At 36.3% G+C, this 23,529-nt stretch overlaps 1 protein-coding gene across 1 annotated transcript in view; it reads left to right on the top strand.

The window, feature by feature from the left end:
- The window catches only part of AP3B1 (adaptor related protein complex 3 subunit beta 1), a 153,012-nt gene that overhangs the window by 14,833 nt on the left and 114,650 nt on the right, over positions 1-23,529 (top strand). Inside the window, exons 7-8 of the mRNA XM_024732789.1 lie at positions 2,874-2,983; positions 17,315-17,491. Of these exons, the coding sequence (XP_024588557.1) occupies positions 2,874-2,983; positions 17,315-17,491 (287 nt within the window). The remainder of the gene's footprint in view (positions 1-2,873; positions 2,984-17,314; positions 17,492-23,529) is intronic.

The following is a 23,529-nucleotide window of genomic DNA, read 5'->3' as shown; positions in this document are numbered from 1 at the left end:
ATATACAGTGGAATATTACTCAGCCATAAAAAGAAACGAAATTGAATTATTTGTAGTGAGGTGGATGGACCTAGAGTCTATTATACAGAGTGAAGTAAGTCAGAAAGAGAAAAACAAATACCGTATGCTAACACATATATATGGAGTCTTTAAAATTTTTTAAAGAAAAGGTTCTGACAAACTCAGGGGCAGGACAGGAATAAAGACGCAGACGTAGAGAATGGACTTGAGGGCACAGAGAGGGGGAAGGGTAAGCTGGGACAAAGTGAGAGAGTGGCGTGGACATATATACACTACTAAATGTAAAATAGATAGCTAGTGGGAAGCAGCTGCATGGCACAGGGGGATCAGCTCCATGCTTTGTGACCACCTAGAGGGGTGGGATAGGGAGACGCAAGAGGGAGGGGGTATGGGATATATGTATATATATAGCTGATTCACTTTGTTATACAGCAGAAACTAACACGTTAGAAAAAAAAATTCTTGAGATGGAGAGATAATTCATCCAATAATCTTGGGCCCAGTGTAACCAAGAAAGTCAGATGTCAAAAGCAGAGGGTAGAATGATGTCCTTGCTGGCAGGGGGCCTTGAGCCAAGGAATGTGGGTAGCCTCTAAAATTTTGAAAAGGCAAAGAACGGATTTCCCCTTAGAACCTCTGTGGAGAACTTAGTCCTGTTAACACCTTGATTTTAGCTCCATAAGACTTGTGTTAAATTCTGGCTCCAGAACTGTAAAATGATAAATTTGTGTTGCTTGAAGCCACTAAGTTTGTGGTAATCTATAACAACAACAATAGGAAACTAAGGTGCCACCAAAGGGTAAATAATGCCAAATTTATTTCAACTATAGCCAACCCTGCCTCTACATGTGGATAATTAAAATTATACAACTTTTTTTTTTAGGCTAGTTTTGCAATAATACATTTTAAAAAGATAAATTTTTTACTATGGATTCTTTAAAACCACACTTAACCATACTTTACTTTGCATGGTAATTGCTTACTTAACCACTTAATGTTTCCTAGCAGAGTGTAAGTTTGATGAGGGCAGAGTCTCATTCTGATTTGTTTCTGTTTTCCTCATAGCTCCAAGAGGTGGTCTTTATAAAAGTAATACCCGCTCATAGTAACATAGAACATTAGAGATAAAATGGTACATTCTGGTTCTGAGTTTGAATTCTTCAGTGCATTTCTCTTTCTTCATCTTTAAGATGATGATAATAAGGTACCTACCACATGTTATTGTGAGAATTAAAAAGAAATATATCATTTTGTAAACGGAAACATTATGAAATATTAATGTATCATTCCCAGGGAGAAAGAGGGGTGTGTGTGTGTGTGTGTGTGTATACACAAATATATATAATATGAAGTACATATGTTTAATAATAATTAGAATGATAAAAACTTTTGCTTATATACTTAAACGGGGCTAGATAAGAAAATGTATTTCAGAGAAAAAGAGTAACAAAACACAAGTCATGGTATATTTCCAGAATAATATTAAAATAAACCTATGTGTTTACCTGGGGAATCTCTAATATCCATGAATCTCAGTTAATAAAAATGCCAGAATAATAAGTAAAGGCAGTGTTGGTGTATTTCTTTGGCATCAGTAACGTTAGTAATCATTTATATAAGATTCATTCCATTAGGTCAGGTGCTCTTACTAGTTTATGACATTTCTCTACTGGTGCCACTAAAATCGTAACTCTGGACCAGTGGTTAGCCTGTGATAACTCAATCTCAGAATCCCAATTTGAGGATCTGCTTCCTAGAGCCACTCCTAGTAGCGATTACTATATTAGTTAAGGCCCTGGCAAGAAACAGATGACTTAAAAGGGACAATTGAAGAGAATTTAATGAAGGAACTGTTTATTTATAAATTGTGGGTGGGATTAAGGGAAACCAACAAGGTATACTGTAACACCCTGGGGCTCGCAGGGTAGCAAGGTGGGAAGCCTTTACCATATGTAGAATTGAAGTGAAGCGGTTTGAGGAGTCGGGACACTTAACAGACCCTGAAGGAGAGAGCCACTCATAGGAACTGAAACCTTCAATAGAGGAATGCTAGCACTGCCAGGGAGGTCTGGCAGGAGAGGGATCCAGGATAATAAATATTCTCTCCTGCCCCCTGATTTCTTGCTGGTGCTTCCTGTTGGCTAAACATACCTGTAAGTGAGGGACAAAGGAATCTGGATGATACAGTCCACAGAAGTCAGCCTCTAAGGGCACAGAGTTGGGCCAAGAAATGCAGAGAGTGGATTCATGCATCAAATGGAAACGGTTTAGCTCACAAGCCCACCCTTTCTGGCTTGAAGTCCATGCTATTTCTATAGTAACACCTTTCCTACTACTAATAATACGTGATACTCACTTTTCTAGACATATCACTTAAGGAATTTTTTTAAAGTTTGCTATTTTCTTTAGAATTGAAAAAATGTTATGTAGATTCTAAGTATTTGATTACCACTATATAACTGCTAGGAATCAAAGAACAGTATTTGAGAGCTGTGATTAAACATCAAAGACAGTTGAACATTATGGTGATTGTGTAATCTAACCTCACTTTGCTTTTCTGAATTAAAGAAGCAGAGATTAGAAAGGGATATCAGAAGCTAGGAGACAGCAACAGAAGTTAGAAATTAAAGTATACTCTCCTACTTTATTTTTATTTATTTATTTTTTTACTCTCCTACTTTAGTTGAAGGTTCACCCCCAAAATTTAGATGTACACTCATGGTTATAGTTTTCACCTAGTCATTTAAGACATGTAGAATGTTTTGCTAATTTAAATTTACATTTTACCAAGAATAATGAGTTTGAATTGAATTATACATATTTAATATGCATAATGTGAATTTTTTTTTCAGAAATAGTTGTTGCTGAAAGTGTGGTTGTTATTAAGAAATTACTGCAAATGCAACCCGTACAACATGGTGAAATTATTAAACATATGGCCAAACTCTTGGACAGTATCACTGTGAGTACCAATTAAGAGATCTTTGCTTTTAGTACCAATTCAGCTGAATTTTATTCAGTAAATTATAGTTTTGTAAAAATAAACAGACATACTGAAGTATAATGGTGAAGAGAGCTGAACTCTCCTTGTTCTAAGATTCCACACTGTTGTGGAAGGGAATCACAAATCTGAAAAAAGGGAAGGATACAATAAATACTGCAGTATTGGCTTGGAATTGGAGATATCAATGTGAACTTCATGGGTTTTTATATAGATAGCTAGATGTGTTGGAGTGTATATGCATGTATGTGTGTGTCTACACACATTTGTATGTACACATATGAATTTGTACATGAGTATACAAGCATCTGTTTCCTAATGCTGTCCTTTAAGAGGGCCTACATGCAATAAAAACCCCAGTACCACTGAGCACACCTAGTGCCCAGATCTTGGGTTTTTTTTTTAAATTGAGGTATAATTTCATACCATAAAATTCACCCTTTTAAGTATATAACTCAGTGGTTTTTGGTATATTCACAGGGTTGTGCAACCATGACCACTCTGTAATTCCAGAACGTTTTCATCATCCCTAAAATCAAGTTCCTAACGTGAAACTCCTGATCCTCCCGTTACTGCAGCCCCTGACAACCACTAATCTGCTTTCTGTCGCTATGGATTTGCTTATTCTGGACATTTCATACAAATGGAATCATATAATAAGTGGCCTTTTCGGTCTGGCTTTTTTCACTTAGAGTGTTTTCAAGGTTCACGCATGTTGTAGAATGTAGTACTGCATCCCCTTTTATGGTAGACTTTGGTTTTTAAATTCCATTCAGCATTTTTTAAAGGAACCAGGGCTCCTTAGAGAAATGGCTGATTTCTGAGCTAGGGCAAGGAAAGAAGATAATCTTGGAACATCTTGTTGGGCCATAAAAACAAGACAGTGCTCACAGAATGGTAGAGACGTGTTGGAAAGATACAAGAGCCAGCTTAAAGGAGCCCCTACTGGCTATTTTGAGCAACAAAATAAATGATGGTAAAAGGATTATAACCTATTGAATAGGGTAAGAATCTCTGAATCCACACTTGAATGGATGAATTAATGAATGAGTAAGGAGGAAGGGAAGTTCTTCCTTACAATGCAAAAACAACTAATAATTATAGAAGAACAATGGATGGAATTAGAGGGCTTCCCTGGTGGCGCAGTGGTTGAGAGTCCGCCTGCCAATGCAGGGGACACGGGTTCGTGCCCCGGTCTGGGAGGATCCCACATACTGCAGAGCGGCTGGGCCCGTGAGCCATGGCCACTGGGCCTGCACGTCCAGAGCCTGTGCTCCACAACGAGAGAGGCCACAGCAGTGAGAGGCCCGCGTACCGCAAAAAAAAAAAAAGGATGGAATTAGAATAGCCATCACAACAGTAATTGTTTCACGCGAGAATCATTAACAAATGCTGAAACTAGGGGGTGAAATTTTGAGTAGTAACAGGATATTTGCACAGTTTCAAGGTATAAATAACCTCATAAGTTATTCTTAATTTAAAAGGGCAAATTATTGACTTTTGACTTTACAACGGAGAAGCCTAGCAGACACTACCTGAACCAAATGAACATTGTTATCATTGCCAGAAATGGGATTATGTACCTTCTGATAAGATACACCGAATAGAACTCGGCATCAAGTCTGTTGAATTCCTGCCAAAAGTGAATAACTTGAATCTAATCATGAGACAAAACCAAATGAGGGTATTCTACAAAATAATTGTCTTACAGTCTTTAAAAATGCTAATATCATAAAATGGAAAGAAAAACTCAGGAACTTTTGCAGGTTAAAAGAGATTAGAAGGATATGACAACTCTATGTAACATAATTTTGGATTTTCTTTTGCTATAAAGGATTTTATAGGGATAATTGGAAAAATCTCAATAAAATCTTTAGAATAGTTAATGTATTGGTTCAGTGTTCAGTTTCCTGATTTTTAAATAGTTCTACTGTGTTCATTATGTACGGGCATTCCTTTTTTTAGGAGGTTTACACTGAAGTATTTCAGAGTATTAGGGCATATCTACAACTTTGAGTGATTTGGAAACCAAAATGTGTTTGTATATGTAGAAAGCTAGAGCAAATGTAGTAAAATGTTGACATTTGGGAAATGTGGGTGAAGGGTATTCAGAAATTCCTTTTATTCTTCTTGTAAGTTTTCTATACATCTGAAGTTGTTTAAAAATTAAATTAAATTTAAAAATAAATACTAATTTTTGTTCTGTCACATTACATGTCCTTACATTAATATCGCTATACTTCACTTTGCCCATCACTTTGCCCACCAATATAAAATGGTGAGGGTAAAAGAACCTATGTTATTGAAAGTATTGTGTTAGTTAAGAAATGTAAAGCTCTTAGAACATTGCCTGGCACACAGCACCGTGTGTTAGCTGTTATTGTTATTTGTGTCCTATTTCATTCTCTTCTTCCTTTAGAACTAAAGTTTTTGGAAGAATTACCTGAAAAGAATTTTATTTCCTTACCTTCAGCTCGTCAACCCATCACAGTCTGATTTTGACACTCCACTACTTCTGCTTTTGCAAGGTCATTGACTGTCTCCTTTTATTAAATCCAGTGGATAATTTGCTGTCCACATCTTTCTTGATCTTTCATTAGCATTTGATTTCGCTGAACACTGCTTCCCTTTTGAGACATTCTCTCCATTGCTTCTGTCTGGTTTTTCTTCAAACTCTTCTCCATTGTGTTTGTCTTTTGCTCTGCCTGTCCCTTGAATGTTGGTTAGTTTGACAGCTAATGTTCCTAACTAGAGGGGTTGTAGTTTAAGGAGGGGGCAGTATATTACAGCCAGCCCTCATATTCGTAAGTTTTGCATCCACAGACTCAACCAACAGGGGGTGGAAATTTTGATCCAGGTTGGTTGAATCTGCATATGCAAAACCTGTGACTGTGTATTTTTTGAAAAAAAAATCTGCGTGTAAGTGGACCCATGCAGCTCAAACCCGTGTTGTGCAAGGGTCACCCTTCTTCCTTGTTTGAGGATGGGGTAATCTATACTCAGAGTCTGTTCAGAGGGATCATATTTGTATAGTTAAAGGTAATAGATGGCTAGGTTTGGAGCGTACTAGTCAGGACCAATTTTTAATCTTTCTAGTGGCAAAGTTTTCTTTCCTTCAGAGTGTTATTAAAGCTTGCAGGGCAGTGACACATTTATCTTAAAGCTAAGAATAATACTCACAGGGTCACTTAGCATCTGATCTTCTACCACATTCTCACCACTGTTCTTTGTCTTCATATCTACTGTTATTGTTGATTAATCATCAAAGTCAGGACTTATTACAAAGACTGTGTATGAGAGGCTAAGAGAGTGGATTTGAAAACCAGATGAGTTGTGTTCAAATTTAGTCTCTGCCTTTTACTAGCTTTGTGATCTTAAGCAATACTTGACTTCTCCCTGCTCCAGTTTTCTTCTCTGTAAAATGGGAACCGTAGTACTAATATCTATAGATCTGTTGTGAGGAATAAATGAGTCAACACATTTGAAACACTTAAAACAGAGCTTCGTGTAAGCTGTAATTATGATCGTGGCTATATTTAAAGTTTTTGAGGAAGACAGACTTAATGATAGGATTTGAATTTAGTAAGCATCCTTGTTGCTTCAATTCTATTTTACTAATTTATTTAACATAACTCCTGTAGTGCTAATCATATGCCAGGCACTATTCTAAGCAGCTTAAAAATATAAATCACTGATTTTAATAACAACTCTGAAAGGTACGTTCTATTCTGTATATTTTACATAAAAGAAAATTGAGGCACAGAGAGGTTAAGTAACTTGCCTAAGGTCACATAGCTAGTAGGTCTGCTTTCTTAACCAATACATCATGCTGTTTTCCATTTCTAGTCTCTCTTTTTTGTATTCAATTCACTTGCCTACTCACTGACCTGGCCAGGACTTTATTGTTGTTTCCTTTTGATTCCCCTAAATCATTGAGAAATTAGGCATTAGATTGGTCCATATTTGCCCATATGTGGAACAAATGTTTGACATTATTTGTCAGTGATCTGTTGATGAGAGATAAGAGGGTAAAATCTTTTCCTCAAGTGTACTGAGATAGGCATCCAGCATCCCTGTGTACCAAGCATCAAATTTCAGTAGTATTTTTAGTCATTGTAACAATCACAAATACTCCTACAGGTATTTAGATACCTTTTAGACAAGTGTTACATCATCTAGTAAGAACCACTTTTCTAAGCAAGAACTAATGAACCACAGCAGTGAACTCTAGTTTGGAGAAATCAAAGAATAGAGATACACAAATATATGTATATATTTATACACATAATTAGAATGTATAAAGATAGACTAGGAATGTCTAACAAAAGTGCTGAGAACTCTTGAAAAAGAAGGGCCATAATATAAAGGAAATTCTAATAATCTGGAACTAAAAATATTGAACAGTCATAGAAAATCTAGGGGTGGGATGGGATTGGGGTGGAATAAATGTGTTTTGAAGGTCTCATGGGAGGAAGAGAGGGGAGAGAAGTGAAATTATTTTCATATTCTCAACTTGTGTTTAAAAAGTAGTAAGGTGCCCTCCACCTCTCGGCACACCGGCCTGTCTCCCCTTCCCATCCCCGACGGGCAGGCGGGCTTCCTGAGGAAGGGGGAGGGGAGGGCTGCGCCGGCCGGCAGGCAGATGACGATGCGGAGCTTCTGCATGGCCCCCAGCTGCACGCGGAAGAGCACGCAGTCGGACCTGGCCTTTTTCAGGTTCCCGCGGGATCCAGCCAGATGTCAGAAGTTAGTGGAGAATTGTAGGAGAGCCGACTTAGAAGTTAAAACGCGTGATCAACTAATTTAACATTACCGATTGTGTGCCAAACACTTTGAGACTTATATGATCCATAGAACTAGTCCTTATAGGGCAGTTCTTCGAAATAATGCAATACCAACAATATTTGATCTTACCAACCATTTGAATAATCCACACAGACACAGAAAAAACGAATAAAAGAATTGAGTGAAGATGAAATCAGGACACTGAAACAGAAGAAAATTGATGAAACTTCTGAACAGGAACCAAAACATAAGGAAATAAACAACAGCAATGCTCAGGACCCCAGTGCAGAAGAAGGGGGTAAAGAGCAGGATGAAGACATTTTACCTTTAACCCTTGAAGAGAAGGAAAACAAAGAATACTTAAAATCTTTATTTGAAATTTTAATTCTTATGGGGAAACGGAACATACCTCTGGATGGACATGAAGCTGATGAAATCCCAGAAGGTCTCTTTACTCCTGATAACCTTCAGGCACTCCTGGAGTGCCGGATCAGTTCTGGTGAAGAGGTTCTGAGAAGGCGCTTTGAGACAATGGCAGTTAACACATTGTTCTGTTTGAAAACACAGCAAAAACAGATGCTAGACATCTGTGAGAGCTGCATTCGGGAAGAAACCCTCAGGGAAGTGAGACTCTCACTTCTTTTCCATCGTCATTGATGATGTGGTGGACATAGCAGAGGAAGAGCACCTGCCTGTGTTGGTGAGGTTTGTTGACGAAGCTCACAACCTGAGAGAGGAATTTGTGGGCTTCCTGCCTTATGAAGCCGATGCAGAAATTTTGGCTGTGAAATTTCACACTACGATAACTGAGAAGTGGGGATTAAACATGGAGTACTGTCGTGGCCAGGCTTACATTGTGTCCAGTGGATTTTCTTCCAAAGTGAAAGTTGTTGCTTCTAGACTTTTAGAGAAATATCCCCAAGCTATCTACACACTCTGCTCTTCCTGTGCGTTAAATACGTGGTTGGCAAAATCAGTGCCTGTTATGGGAGTATCTGTCGCATTAGGAACAATTGAAGAAGTTTGTTCTTTTTTCCATCAATCACCACAACTGCTTTTAGAGCTTTACAATGTAATTTCTGTCCTCTTTCAGAACAGTGAAGAAAGGGGCAAAGAACTGAAGGAAATTTGCCATTCTCAGTGGACAGGCAGGCATGATGCGTTTGGAATCTTAGTGGACCTCCTACCAGCACTTGTTTCGTGTTTAGATGGTATAATTAGTGACACAAATGTTAGATGGAATAACTGTATAGCTGGCCAAGCGTTTGTACTCTTTAGTGCGGTAACAGATTTTGATTTCATTGTTACCATTGTTGTTCTTAAAAATGTTCTATCTTTTACAAGAGCCTTTGGGAAAAATCTTCAGGGGCAAACCTCTGATGCGTTCTTTGCAGCCAGTAGTTTGACTGCAGTGCTGCATTCACTAAATGAAGTGATGGAAAATATCGAAGTTTATCATGAATTTTAGTTTGAGGAAGCCACAAATTTGGCAACCAAACTTGATATTCAGATGAAACTCCCAGGGAAATTTCGCAGAGCTCAGCACAGTAACCTGAAATCTCAGCTAACCTCTGTGAGTTACTATAAACTCTTAAGTGTTCCAACAGTGAAACACATTATTCAGGAACTGGAAGATATATTCTCAGAACAGCACCTCAAAGCTCTTAAATGCTTATCTCTGGTACCCTCTGTCATGGGACAGCTCAAATTCAGTACATCAGAGGAGCATGATGCATTGTTGGAGAATCAAGTGGAAACACAGAGGGAAACATATAGAACTTCCATCCACTATTTATGAAGCCCTTCATCTGCCAGACATCGAGTTTTTCCCTAATGTTTATGCATTGCTGAAGGTCCTATGTATTCTTCCTGTGACAAAGGTTGAGAATGAATGCTATGAAAATGGGCGAAATCATCTCAAAGCATACCTGAGGAACACTTTGACAGACCAAAGGTCAAGTAACTTGGCTTTGCTTAACATAAATTTTGATATAAAACACGATTTGGATTTAATGGTGGATACATATATCAAACTCTATACAAGTAAGTCAGAGCTCCCTACAGATAATTCAGAAACCATTGAAAATACCTAAGAGACTTTTAAAATAGGCTTTCTTTTATATTTGATATTTGAAAAAATCTGTCAGAAATTTGAAAATATCTTACAGAAAAGTTGTAAGGTGTACGTAGGCCACTTAATCACTGAATATCTTGATCTGTAGGCCTCCCATTGAGTACATTAGTCATTGATAATCCACCTGTTTAAATGGCCCGTTTGAACTCCCATGCTTTGGAGACCTAACTGTTCTTCCAGAAGATAGCATTGAAAGTACCACGTTACACTCTGTGTGATCTCTGCTAATGGCACTTTGGAATTGTATTAGTTAAGTCATTTTAGACATAATATTTATCGCTGTGGATCCAGTTGTCAGGGATTGAATTATCAATTCTTTGAAGAAATAAATTTTGAGGAGGTATGGGAGGAAGGAATACATTTTATAAAATGTTACAATGAACCTCATGACTGACCTTTGAATGGTAGGAGTTTTAAGTATGCTGTTAAAAATCCGTAAGGGACAGTTAAGAAAATTATCAGACTGTAAGAGAAATGTGTGAGCTTGCCAAACAAGAATTTCAGTGTAGATTCTGTCTTTATCAAATGAAGTTAAAGGAACAAATTATAGTTAAAGTTTGAATGGAAGAGCCTGCCATTGTTGTTCCACATCTGGTTGTTGCTGTTTACATTCTATTCCTTTATTGAGCCTACATCCTCATAAGCTTTTTGAACACTTCTGTTTCATGGGCAAGACAGGATCAGAGGCCATGGATACTGACAGCCAATTTGTTTGTATTCTTGGTTTTTTTCCAAGACTGTATCTACTGCCTCATCTTGATTTACAAGCAAAACCTAGAAAAACTACAAAAATAAGTGTTTTGTAGTTTATCTGGGAATAATACAGAAAATATTACTGTTATTTTTGGTGAAGAAAATCAATCTTGTATAGTTTATTTCAACCTAAATAAAATGTGAATTTTGTTTAAAAAATAGTAAGGTGAAAATAGCTTATCTTAGGGTGAAAACAGTGGGTTTTGATAGGGAAAACAGTTAATTCCTTGTGTATAAAGAATGATCAAGAAATGTGTGTCTGGTTATGAGAAAGAAATAAATAGGAATGTGGAGTTCTGTATTCCCCATCATCTTGTGCAGAATTTAGTTAAAACTTGTGCTTTTACGCTTGTTCTGCTCTTGTTAGAAAGGAAGACGCAAAGGCAAGGGAGTGTTAGGGCTTTCAGGAGAATGCAGCTGCTTATACGTGAAACCTGTGGCAGTATATAAGACCCATATCAAGCAAACCACACACTTTCTTGGAAGAAGAATTTGTTGTATTTGATTATGTCCCTGTATGGGGCTCAGGAAAATGTTTGATTGCATCGACTTTCTCTACGGCAGTTGTTGGAATATTAGCCAAGTACATACTTTCTTACAAATCTATATAGCAAAGCTTGTTTTTCTGTTTTTGTCAGATAGAAGATAACTATTAGTGGAATACAAAATATGGTGGGAATTCCAAATTCACAAAAGGAAAAAAAGAAAAGCAAAATGTAAAGTAAATAATAAATTTTTAAAAATTAAAATGGAACAGTTAAAATCAAGAAGTAAGATGGAAGAGTAAAAATCAAATATATCCTACTCTGAATATGAATGGATTGCATTCTCTCATTAGAGAAGACAGACTTTCAAATTGGAATGAAAAACAAAAGCCAGATTGAGGCCATTTATAATTAAAACACCATAATCAAAGTGATAAAGGTTGAAAATAAGAAAGTAGGGAAAGAGACATTAAGTGAATACCAACAAGAATTTAAAATTAATTAAAGTCTTTTAACAGGATAAAATGGAACATTATAAAATGAAGAAGCCCAATTTACAAAGAAATTAAGAAACATAAACCTATGTGCATAAAAAATATGGCAACCAAATAAATATGTAAATGAAAAATCTATTGGAAATGCAAGGAGAAATAGATAAAATACAGTTTTGGTGGGTGACTTTAATATGCTTTTCTCAAATTAGATATACCTCATAGATTTTTAAGTAAGATGTAGATGTAAGGACATAGAGACATTAAATAACAGAATCAATACTTGATATAGTAAATATAGCTAAAATCTTATATCTCTTGAACAGATAATACCCACTTTTATGGATGTATCCATAGAACATTTACAAAAAATCATTTACTTAGACATAAAGTAAACTTAAAGCTTTTATATTTTTTAACCTTAAGTAATAACATAAGAATTAAATATTTTAAAATGATACCAGAGCAGTTGTGAAGCAAGAAATACACTTTTAAATTAAAGTTTAAAGAAAAAAATACAGGCTTTCCAAAAAGCACAGAAAAAGCAAATACTTTATTTCAAAATGTGTGGGGCATGGCTAAAGCTGTAACTGTCACCATTTTTAAAGTAAAGAGACCAAAAATAAAAGAATTTGATATTTGTCCTGAGACATTTGAAAAATAGCAGTGAAAGAAAGCATAGAAACCTAAGAGGGATCAGAGATGATTGTGTAAAATGGAATACCAAATAAAGATAGTTGAAATTGATAAATACATCTTAAATGTGGTCCTTTGGAAAGACAATAAAGTAGAAAATCCCTCCTGATTCTGAAAAGGTGGAGAGAAGGCAAAAGTAGACAAATTGGGACTGTGACATAGAAAAGATTAAAATAATTATAAGAAAAACTATATGCAGTTCTATAGCAAAAAAACCCGAACTTTTGGAGAATGAAAAGGTGATGAGTTTTTACCGTTAACGTACCTCAGGAAGCTGAAGTGCTTGAAGTGGGACAAGGAAGAAAGAAGCAAGATGGTTTGTGAGGCACAACCCTAAAAATGGCCAGGGATTGGCGGCACAAGTTACTCCAGAAGAATGTGGTGAGGGGTGTAGCCAACAACAGCTTCAAATCAGAAGTGAATCCCCAGAATCTCTGCTCCAGTCAAGAGACCTATTCACAGAGCAATGGCCATGTGGGAAAGAAAGTGGGCTTTATTAATCTTACCAAGCACTTGAGGACCTTTAAATGTGGGCATGTGATTCTAACATTAAGCCTGAGAGCCTTAAATGAGACCCCTTTCTTACTGAATCTCTGCCTATTTGACCTAAATCCTAGACCCCCTGGATTTTAGAAAGAGCCAATCTGACCAGTGTCAGAGGACAAGAGGACACTATTGAGCATGTTTTCCCTCAGTACCTAAGCCACTTTATCAGGACGAAATCCTGGGCTCATATACCCTCTGAGAGGAGGAGGAACCGAGGTGACAGCTAGACCTCTTCCCACCGTGACCACCTTACTTATCCATAAAACCAGAGGTAAAAGGAAGTGGGAAAATGCCCCATATTCATAAGTGTGGGAATAGTCAAGAAGATGGCCTAGATCTGCCCTGAAAAAAAAGGCTCGCTCTGGGGAAGCTGCAGGAGGCCTTAAGGGAGCCGTTGCACAGTGTGGCAAAAGAATAGGTGCAAAGGAAGAAACTTTCATTTGACTAATGAGTAAATGAAGCTCATTGATGTGAAATTCTTTGTCTCCATGATATATGTGATCAGTCAGGAACCAGAACCAGTCTTCTTGCCTTGCTGACCAGTATTCTTCCTAGAATATAGCGCACTCATTGTCTGCCCAGTGCCCATGGCGAACTCTGGATCTAGACTTGGAGTTCCAGTCCTAGTTGCATCACTGACAAGCTGTGAGATGTTGGGCAAGTTTCTTATTTCGTTTGTGCCCCAGTTTCCTCATATATCAAGTGGGGATAATGGTAGAGTCTACTTCATAGGGCTTTTGTGATAACTGACTAAGAAAACAGGTAAGGTACTTAAAAACAATGCCGGTAAAACATGGTGGGAACTCATTAGATGTTAGCTATGTAATTTTTTAAAAAAGAGAACACAGATTTTATTGTATTCAAGACTTTGATTCCATTTGTTATGTAAGTGGCATAGTTGAAAATCTGAAAACTGAAATTTATTCTGTATTTAAAATTCATTTATATTGAATAATTTATGTTGATAGGGCAGTCAACTGTCCTGATTGTGAATATTTTATCCTTTGGAGTATCCTTCATTTGTAGTAAATACTACTTTGGGAGCAAAGTTCTTCCAGAATAAAATGCACACTACCTGAGGATTGTTCTAAGAGGATTTCACATTATCTTTAATGGGACATGTGAGGGTTTCACATTATAAAAGAAGAGTTGAAAGATGTTATTTGGTAGACTACTGAGCGATACTGAAGTAGCGCCTTAGCCTTATGTACTCTGTGCCCAGGTACCTCATGAGCACCTGCCATTTCACAAGTTAACTACACTTGCCCTGCCATCCCCACTTAATCCACACTCAGGTTTTCATGAATATTGAGTCCACATGCAGAATATTGGGTCTGATGTGCTGTTTGCATGCAGTTTGTTTAGATGTCTACTGATTTTGCCTTTGACAAATTTAAATAAATAAAATCGATGTTTTTGCAGAATTTACTTTACACTGTTGCATTGTGCAGTGAGCTGGTATTGTAACACAATAGCTTTTAAATTGAACTGCTTACAGAGTGATCTGTAAAATCTTTCTAGATGCCTTTCTATAACTGTTGTGGTCAGCTAGCAAACATTATTTGTTTTTGCAGGCAAGTTAATGGGTTAAAATGGCAGTGGAAACTGCCTTCTGGTAGAAGGTTTAAAAAGTGCACTTAACCACTTGCTCAGGGCATTTAGAATAAAGAATCAGGCAAAGTCATTTACAATCCAGCTTGTCTTCAAAAATATTGAAAAAAAAGGTTCATAATGAAAGTATTATATGCATACATGTGTGTTATTAGTTTGGCCTTAGTTCCGTGTTCCTATTTGTTCTGTTTGAAAAGACCGTGAAGGACAAAAAGTGACTAATTTTCTTACTTGCTCTTTTTTCAGTTGCTTCAAATCTTTGAAAATAGTGGCCATGGATTCATAGTATCAGTGGTGTACAAATAGGAGTTTTATAACTTAATTGGGAGAGAAAGGCAGGGCTGAAATTTGAAAATCTTATTCTGATTCCAGCCAAATGCACAAAAACACTGGGTTTGTCAGTTTTCTAAGCTTTTTAATGTCATCATGGAAAGATTGGTATTAGTATATTTATAGTGATATTATTTCCTGTTGTGAAGAAGTTTTCTTTGTGTGTGTGTGTGTGTGTGTGTGTTTTATTTATTTGGTTGTGTCGGGTCTTAGTTGTGGCAGGTGGGCTCCTTAGTTGCAGCTCGTGGGCTTCTTAGTTGCAGCAGGCAGGCTTCTTAGTTGCCATTTTCTATGTTTTTAAAATAGAAATTTTATTACTTAGTTCTAGACTCTGAATATGATCCTGGCCCTGCCCACCCCCCCCCACTCACCTAGAGATTTTCATTGTGAGCTTTAGAACTTACTGATTTTTAATTTTTTAAAGTTATATTTTAAATGTATACATTATGAATGTTTAGAGTATTTAAATATTATTTTAATCTTGATATATTAATGAATAGGAATATAAACAATCTCTTAGACCTTTATGGGGTTGTATGTTTAATTGCAAAGAAGTAAATAAATAAATAAGTGTATAACCAGAGGAAAATTATTTAAAGTGGGGTAATAGATGTGATATGTCATAGAATTCTAATTTTTATACTGGTAATTTATAATAAAATATTTAAGAAAAATAAATCTAGCATAACTGAAATCTGAAGTTGCCCATATATTCTTATTTAGACATACCTTTCATTATGGCAGGCAACTTGAATTGCTTCGTACTGGAAAATTTAATGTACCACTCAATTATTGTTCTTTAGCCCAATTTAAAATAATAGATTGGGAGTAAAGTCTTAATGCAGTGTAACCTTCGGAACATTAGAAATAGCCTCTTTCTTTCCAGAATTCAGTATACAGTAAGGATATCAGTTTTATCATACTACGTGAATAGATCTGTAATAGCATTTAGTATTTTACTCAATACTTATAGTTCGTACTTACACTTGTTATGTAAACATACTGATTTCTTCTCTCTTACTAAACTTATTCTAATATTAATTTAAAGATGATACTGTTATCACATTATTTGAAAATGTATACTTTAAAGTTTTCTGATGACCTCATTCTCCTTCTGGTGAAAGACTTAGCGGTGTCCTAATAATTTTATGTTATTTCTTGAAATGGGTGTTTTGAAGGAATTCAAGGTGGTATATATTGTGATAAAATTCTAGCTGTGCAAAGGTCCTCATTCTCACTTTCTTCCTTAACAGTCTTACTGTGTACAGCTCTGAAACAATAATGAAAACATTAGGACTTTATTTGAGGCATTAGAAAAGGACTTCATAAAGAGTCTTATCTCTTCTTGTGATGCTACCTCTTAATGATAGCCTTGGCTTTTTCATTTATTATTAAAAGCAAATTTTCTATACTAGGTGAAAATGTTCACAGAAACTAATTTACATACCCCTTCAAATTCCTTTTGAAGGATATTGAAAGGGGGAGGATACAAATAAACAAATAGTAATAAAACTAATTTGCATGCTCTAAATAAAATGTTAGTCTTAATGGTGCTGGTGGAAGGTTTCCAATTTGTAACAAAGCATTTATTTTTAAGAAACAAATTATATGGAAATGTAGTTTATTGAAAATATATATAATGCCAAAATGCAGTATTGGACAGATTTATCTTATTCCCATTTCTATTGTTGATGACCAAATAATAGACCAGCATTCATGATTTTATAAGTAGGCCTTGATGATTTTGTCAGTTTTATTTATTTCCAGTGCTGCAGATATAGATACATAGAGGACAATAACACTTTTGATTTGGAATCATAGCCTTTAATGGGTCTATTCCTTTTTCTGTATTGTCCATGGATTCTCAAAACGTGGTTTGCAGACCGCCTGTCTCCGGAATCATCTGTAATGCTTCATGAAGCATGGATTCCTGGACCCCATCACAGAACTACTGTCTTAGAACTGTTACCAAAACCCTACAGTTTTAGTCATAACCCTAGATGATTTTTATAGGCATTGAGGTTTGTGAATGCGCTAGAGCAGAGGTCGGCGAACTTTTTCTGTGAATTGCTAGATAAGTAAATATTTTCAGCCTTATGGTCTTTGTTGCAACTACTCTTCTGCTATTATAGCACAGAAGCAGCAACAATGATAAATAAATGGGCATGGCCAGACAGATTTAGCCCAAGAATTGGTGGATCACTGTTAGAATCAAGATTCTAGACCAGTGGTTTTTCCTTTATGAATCTTTTCTTAAGCATTATCTCTGAAATCAGTTTTAATCAGAATTTCTGGTAACTGAAGAAAATTCATAAATATAGGAGGACTTCCTGGATATATGTTAAATAAATTAATAGATGATAAAACCTTTATAATATTTAAAGCCTTTTCTATGTTAATATTAAGGAGAGTATGATTATATTATTTGTAATATTTGTATATAATCTGCTTCTAATATTAGGTTCCTGTGGCTAGAGCAAGTATTCTTTGGCTAATTGGAGAAAACTGTGAACGAGTTCCTAAAATTGCCCCTGATGTTTTGAGGAAGACGGCTAAAAGCTTCACTGGTGAAGATGATCTGGTAAAACTGCAGATTTTAAATCTTGGAGCAAAACTGTATTTAACCAACTCCAAACAGGTAAGAGACTAATCCTTAGTCTACCTATGTGAAATCTACTTTCCTCTTTGCTCTGATACATTAGTCTGTCCGTTCAACAATTACCAGGTGCCTATTTCTTTTAAGGTTTTACTTTAGATGGTAGTGGTATAAAGAGATGAAATTCTGGTCTAGTAGAGGAGAAAAACATAAAAAAATGAAATAGTATGTGGTAAGTGTTATAATAGAAGTATTGTGATACAGTGGAACTCCAGAGGAGAAAGTTATTGAAAGTCTGAAATAGAAAGAGAGAGGTCAAAGTTTCATAAAGGATAAGACTCTTGACTAAGGGCTTGTAAGGAGTAGTTTACCATACAGAATAAGGAAAGAGGAGAGCAGGAGGTCAGAGTCATGAAACAGCTTGGTGCTTTCAGGAAACGTAAAGCTGAGTTTGGAAAGGTAGGCAAGGGCAAGACTTGGAGTGGCAAGTGCTATGGACTTTGTCCCCCATGTGAAGGGAAAGCCGTTCAATATTTTTTAGTTATTCTCATTTTTTAAAACAGTGTTATAGTCAGATTCGGGAAATGTTGAGATAAGGTCAAGTGAGTTCAGCACTGGTGGGCTGTGTGCCTCTCCAGAGGGGTGTGGTGTGTGACTGAGGAATGGCTTTAACCATCACAGCCGTCCTCCACATGTGGCCCAATGACAACGTGGAGCAGGAGCTCTCGGGGTGCTGGTTAATAATGTAGCCTCTGGGCCTTGCCTCTGACCTAGAGGGAAACCGAAGTCTACACTTTGCTAAGCCCCACCTGGTGGTTCTGGTGCCCACCCCCCCCAACATTTGAGACCCACTGACAAAGGAGTGCAGTTTGGGGAAGTGCTGACTAGCAAGGGCCCTTCCGGTTGGGAGAATATGTTGAGCTTGTACAGACGTGGCCTGTGCTGTTCCCAGCAGTGCCCAGCCGAGCCAAAATGGGAGCTGCGACCTGTCTCTCCCACCCACCTGCAGGGTGTGTGCACTTTGGGGGAAGAAGCAGGCATTAAGAAACCAGAGTTAAAAAAAAAAAAAAAAAGTGGTGTAATTGACCAGATTTTCTGTTTAGAATATTCATTTTTTAAATTAGTTGACTTTGAGGAACTGTTGGTAAGAGGAATAGCCTCTATGTATAAAATACATAGAATCACCACTATATATTGGGGTTGGCCAAAAAGTTCATTTGGGTTTTTCCGTAAGATGTTGCAGAAAAACCTGAACAAACTTTTTGGCCAACCCAATATAAAATAGGGTCTTTCTCATTCTTCTTCCTTTGTCTGAATAGCTCTTCTCTACAGGTGGAGGGCTTAATCTGGTCAGTGAGACTGGAAAAGGATTCTTGCTCATTTACAGCTAGGACACTTAGTAGGCTTTATGCTCTGTGTCCTGTCTCTGTTTCTCCTTAATTTTTCTGACTGGGACTCTTACTTAGCCTTTGTGATTTCCCCCCTTCTATTTCCCTCTCTCTGTCTCTGTTCTTGTCCCCCTCCTTCTCTAAAACTCTCTCTACCTGGATATCTCTTTGATAGCCTTCACACATGCACGCACCCCATCTACCGCAGTCTAATGTCTTTGTCATTCTCTCCCTCTTCCATCAGTGTTTGTGTCTCCTTTTTTGTATCTGCTGTGTATCTCTCTGTTTGTGTTTCCCTCTCATTCTGCCTTCTCTCCCTACCCATAGATCACATTCTTTCTTCAGTAACCGGATATTGGCCATTCACAATTCTCAGGTTGACTCCTCAAATTCATATATTCATTCATATACTTCCGGATTGTCTTCATCCCTAATTGTGATGTGAGTTGTATTATTATAGCTTTTGCTGATTGGTGTACCAAACTTGTGAGCAAATAATTGCAAATATTTTGAGAATATTTCTATGATTTAGATTTTTTTTTTGCTTTCTGAAGTCTCTTATTTTTTCATTTTTTTTTACATCTTTTTTTTTTACATTTTTATTGGAGTGTAATTGCTTTACAATAGTGTGTTTTGTTTTTGTATCCATTCAGCCAGTCTGTGTCTTTCGGTGGGAGCATTTAATCCATTTACATTTAAGGTAATTATCGATATGTATGTTCCTATTCCCATTTTCTTAATTGTTTTGGGTTTGTTATTATAGGTCTTTTCCTTCTCTTGTGTTTCTTGTCTAGAGAAGTTCCTTTAGCATTTGTTGTAAAGCTGGTTTGGTGGTGCTGAACTCTCTCAGCTTTTGCTTGTCTGTAAAGGTTTTAATTTCTCCATCAAATCTGAGTGAGATCCTTGGTGGGATCTCATTCAAACCTTGGATGAAGGTTTTTCTCCTTCATCACTTTAAATATGTCCTGCCACTCCCTTCTGGCTTGCAGAGTTTCTGCTGAAAGATCAGCTGTTAACCTTATGGGGATTCCCTTGTGTGTTATTTGTTGTTTTTCCCGTGCTGCTTTTAATATGTTTTCCTTGTAATTAATTTTGACAGTTTGATTAATATGTGTCTTGGCGTTTTTCTCCTTGTATTTATCCTGTATGGGACTCTGTGTGCTTCCTGGACTTGATTAACTATTTCCTTTCCCATATTAGGGAAGTTTTCAACTATAATCTGTTCAAATATTTTCTCAGTCCCTTTCTTTTTCTCTTCTTCTTCTGGAACCCCTATAATTCGAATGTTGGTGCGTTTAATGTTGTCCCAGAATTTTCTGAGACTGTCTTCAGTTCTTTTCATTCTTTTTTCTTTATTCTGCTCTGCAGTAGTTATTTCCACAATTTTATCTTCCCAGTCACTTATGCATTCTTATGATTTAGATTTTATCTTTACATTTTAAGTCAGTTTTTGAAAGGAATCAGTTAATCATTTCCAAGTGCCATGTAGATTAATTCATGCAATGAGTTATTTTTTAAAAACTGAGTAAAAGAGAGGAAACCTATGTTTGCTGTTGAGTTGCTTGTTTATTGATAAAAGCACTGTTTTAGCCTGACACTCACTGTTCTTACTAAATTCATGTAGTACTAAGAACGTCAACATAACACCTAGAATATTATGATTGTTATGACTCTATGATAACAATGGTTTGGCTACTCTAAGTGAGCTTATAGATTATCATAAAAGAAAAGTAATACAAATTAGTATGTTAATCAAGACTGAAGTAGATTTGTCTTACAAAACTAAATGAAGGTTCTTTCCTTGGCTTTCTTCGTTGTAGCTGTAAATAACCAATAATGGAATGTAGTACTGTGTGTTCAGAAATTGTAGAGTGTATTCCTTATCTTTTTATTAAGTGAATCTGAAGATAACATAGATTGCACTCAGCTATTTTTTTTTTTTCTTGAATTCAGTTTTGGAACTCAGCTTCTGAAGTGTTGTATCGTGTATTTTAGAATGATACTTCAGGATAACCACATAGACTTGACCAGCAGCTGGTGAAAATATAGTTATGTTTAGAAAAACAACTCATTGTTTTTAAATGATTAAATATAAAAATATATGAACAAAGGTATCCTGTAGAGTTATGTTCTGTTCTCCAGTTTCTGATTTCTCAAGAAAAGGAGTTTGAGAGAATTCATAAATGGAAATTAACATCAAAGGATGATTTTTTTATGTACCATCAGCTTGACTGGGTTTTTAAGTTGTATGATTCATAATCCGTTGGATGTGAGATGAGAGTAAAATGATTGCTTTCACCTAAATGTAAAAAAAATTATTTTCTATATGTGTTTATTTTAACCATCTTTAACACTGAACTAGGAAGGCCAGGCCACAGTTCAGGGAGTGGTTTGCCATGAAATCCCAACATTTATTTGTAGGTCTGTTTTCCCTGTGGGCTAGATCTCTCAGTGAGCATTTTCAGATTTTTTATTGAAATATTTAGTTTTAGGGGATGGCTACATTGCTTTTTATAAGATTTGGCACGTTGTATTCATTTGTATTCCTAAGGAATAATTTAATAGTAAGCTTCTTTAATATCACAAATGTTTTTACCTGGTGTAAAGTAGAATTTGAAACTTAGTTAACAGTTTGCTGTTGGTATGGTTGAGCAGACTCCTACTGGACAACTATAAACTTGGGAAAAATACAAAAAGTAAATAACTGCCTAAAGTCTCAAAAGAGTAAATAAAAGTGGGAAGATTCTTAAGGGAAACGGACACTTAAAAGAGAGTGGCACAGAGTGGATTTCCCCACTTTTATGGCTCTTATCCTGAGTTCAGGCTACAGTTGGCACTGTACACAGAAGCTGAAATCCCAGAAGGAAACCCAGAGTCCTTCTGGCCTGAGGAAGTAGAGGACAGAGTTTAAGAAAACTCCTGGGAATTCCCCGGCAGTCCAGTGGTTAGGACTCTGCTCTTTCACTGCTGAGGGCCTGGGTTCAATCCCTGGTCGGGGAACTAAGATCCCACAAGCCGCTTGGTGAGGCCAAAAAAAAGAAAACTACTACCAAAGATATTGAAAAGTTAAGGAAGAATTCTAGAAAGCAGTGAGCCAGTGTGGGGAGCCTCAAAATCTGTGAATACTTTTGCTCAGGTCTCTGGCTGACACCTGAACCACACATATGCATGGTGGATTCAGAACAGCACAGTTACTAATAAAGGAACTGAAATGGAATTTGAACAGCACTGAAACAAAGTTTGTGCTTTGAACCCAACCTAGAGTATAGCAACATCCAGGGTCTCTACAATATAACATTCATAATGTCCAAGATAAATCCAAAATTGCTCAATTTAAGAACTAGAACAGGGAATTATTATTTAACAGGTATAGAATTTCAATTTGTGAAGATATAAAAATTTCTGGAGATTAATGGTGGTAATGGCTGAACTACACACTTAAAAATGGTTTCAGTGGTAAATTTTATGTTTATTTTTACCACAATAATGAAGAAGACCAGGAAAATGTGATCAGTTTAAAAACAAACAAACAAACAAACACCAGAAACCAACTTCTAGATGACCCAGATGTGGAAATTTGCAGACAGAATTTTGAAGCATCTTTTGTAAATGGTTGATGACATAGAGGAAAATGTATTCACAATAGATGAAAAGATAACTCTCAGAGAAATAAAAACTATAAAAAATAATAAAATGGAAGTTGTAGAACTGAAAAGTACAGTAACCAAAAAATCAACATTTCGTCTATCTTTAGCATTACATATTCTTTGATATTTTAATTTTTTTCAGTATGGAGATATAAAGCTGTTCATATAGTTTTTTAAAAACTGTTGCCTTATGATTAAGACTCTGTAGATGAACTTCTTCTGTAAGCTTCTTTAATTTTCTGACTTCAAGCTCTTTCAGATGGAAGTTTAGAAAGCAGTTTAACTGTATGTGATGCCTGCCATAGAACTATTTAATGTCAATTACTGGGAGGCAGGTGGTGATTCAGAGTACAGGCTCTAATGTTAGACTATCTGACTTCAAATCATGTTTTGCCACTTACTAGCTACATGATTTTAGACAGATTATACAATACAACCTACCTAATCTAATTTCTAATCTGTAAAGTATAAGTTATAATCATGTAGTCAGTTATTTATAGTGCAACATATATGTTCCTAAAAATCATTGTGCTTTACAGAAACGCACAATAACAACCAAGGGATTATTGCAAAAGTGAAACCAGAGGCACAACACTCAAAAAATTCATTGGTGACACATAAAAAGAAAAAAAAAAAGAACAGTAAAAACAAGAGAATAGTTTTACACATGTTAAATGGTTAAGAAATACATAAATACTACAATGAATCTAGCTTTTTACTTTTAGAAAGACCTGACTTGTGGAAACGGGTGTTTTAAATGTTGTACTTACGAGTTATGTCGTGGAAGGAGGGTTAATTTGAATGTGGATGGAAAGTTGTACTGCCAAATGTGGCTAAATGTAGCCCATAATACATGTGGTGATCTGAGATACATGTTTGAGGTGGATGTGTTTCTTTATTCCTGCACAGTCCAGTTCAGCTGGGTGCAGCTTTCTGCCTTTACCTGTTTTTTCTTACTGATGTAATCATGCCAAAGCAAACACAAAATTTACATTGTGCCCAGATTGGCCCTGCTGTGTCAACTGAATTAGAACAAATCCTGCTT

This window comes from Neophocaena asiaeorientalis, unplaced genomic scaffold (assembly GCF_003031525.2).
Source record: "Neophocaena asiaeorientalis asiaeorientalis breed wild unplaced genomic scaffold, Neophocaena_asiaeorientalis_V1.1 scaffold515, whole genome shotgun sequence".
In the NCBI taxonomy this organism is placed as follows: Eukaryota; Metazoa; Chordata; class Mammalia; order Artiodactyla; family Phocoenidae; genus Neophocaena; species Neophocaena asiaeorientalis.
This window is presented reverse-complemented; position numbering and strand designations above follow the sequence as displayed.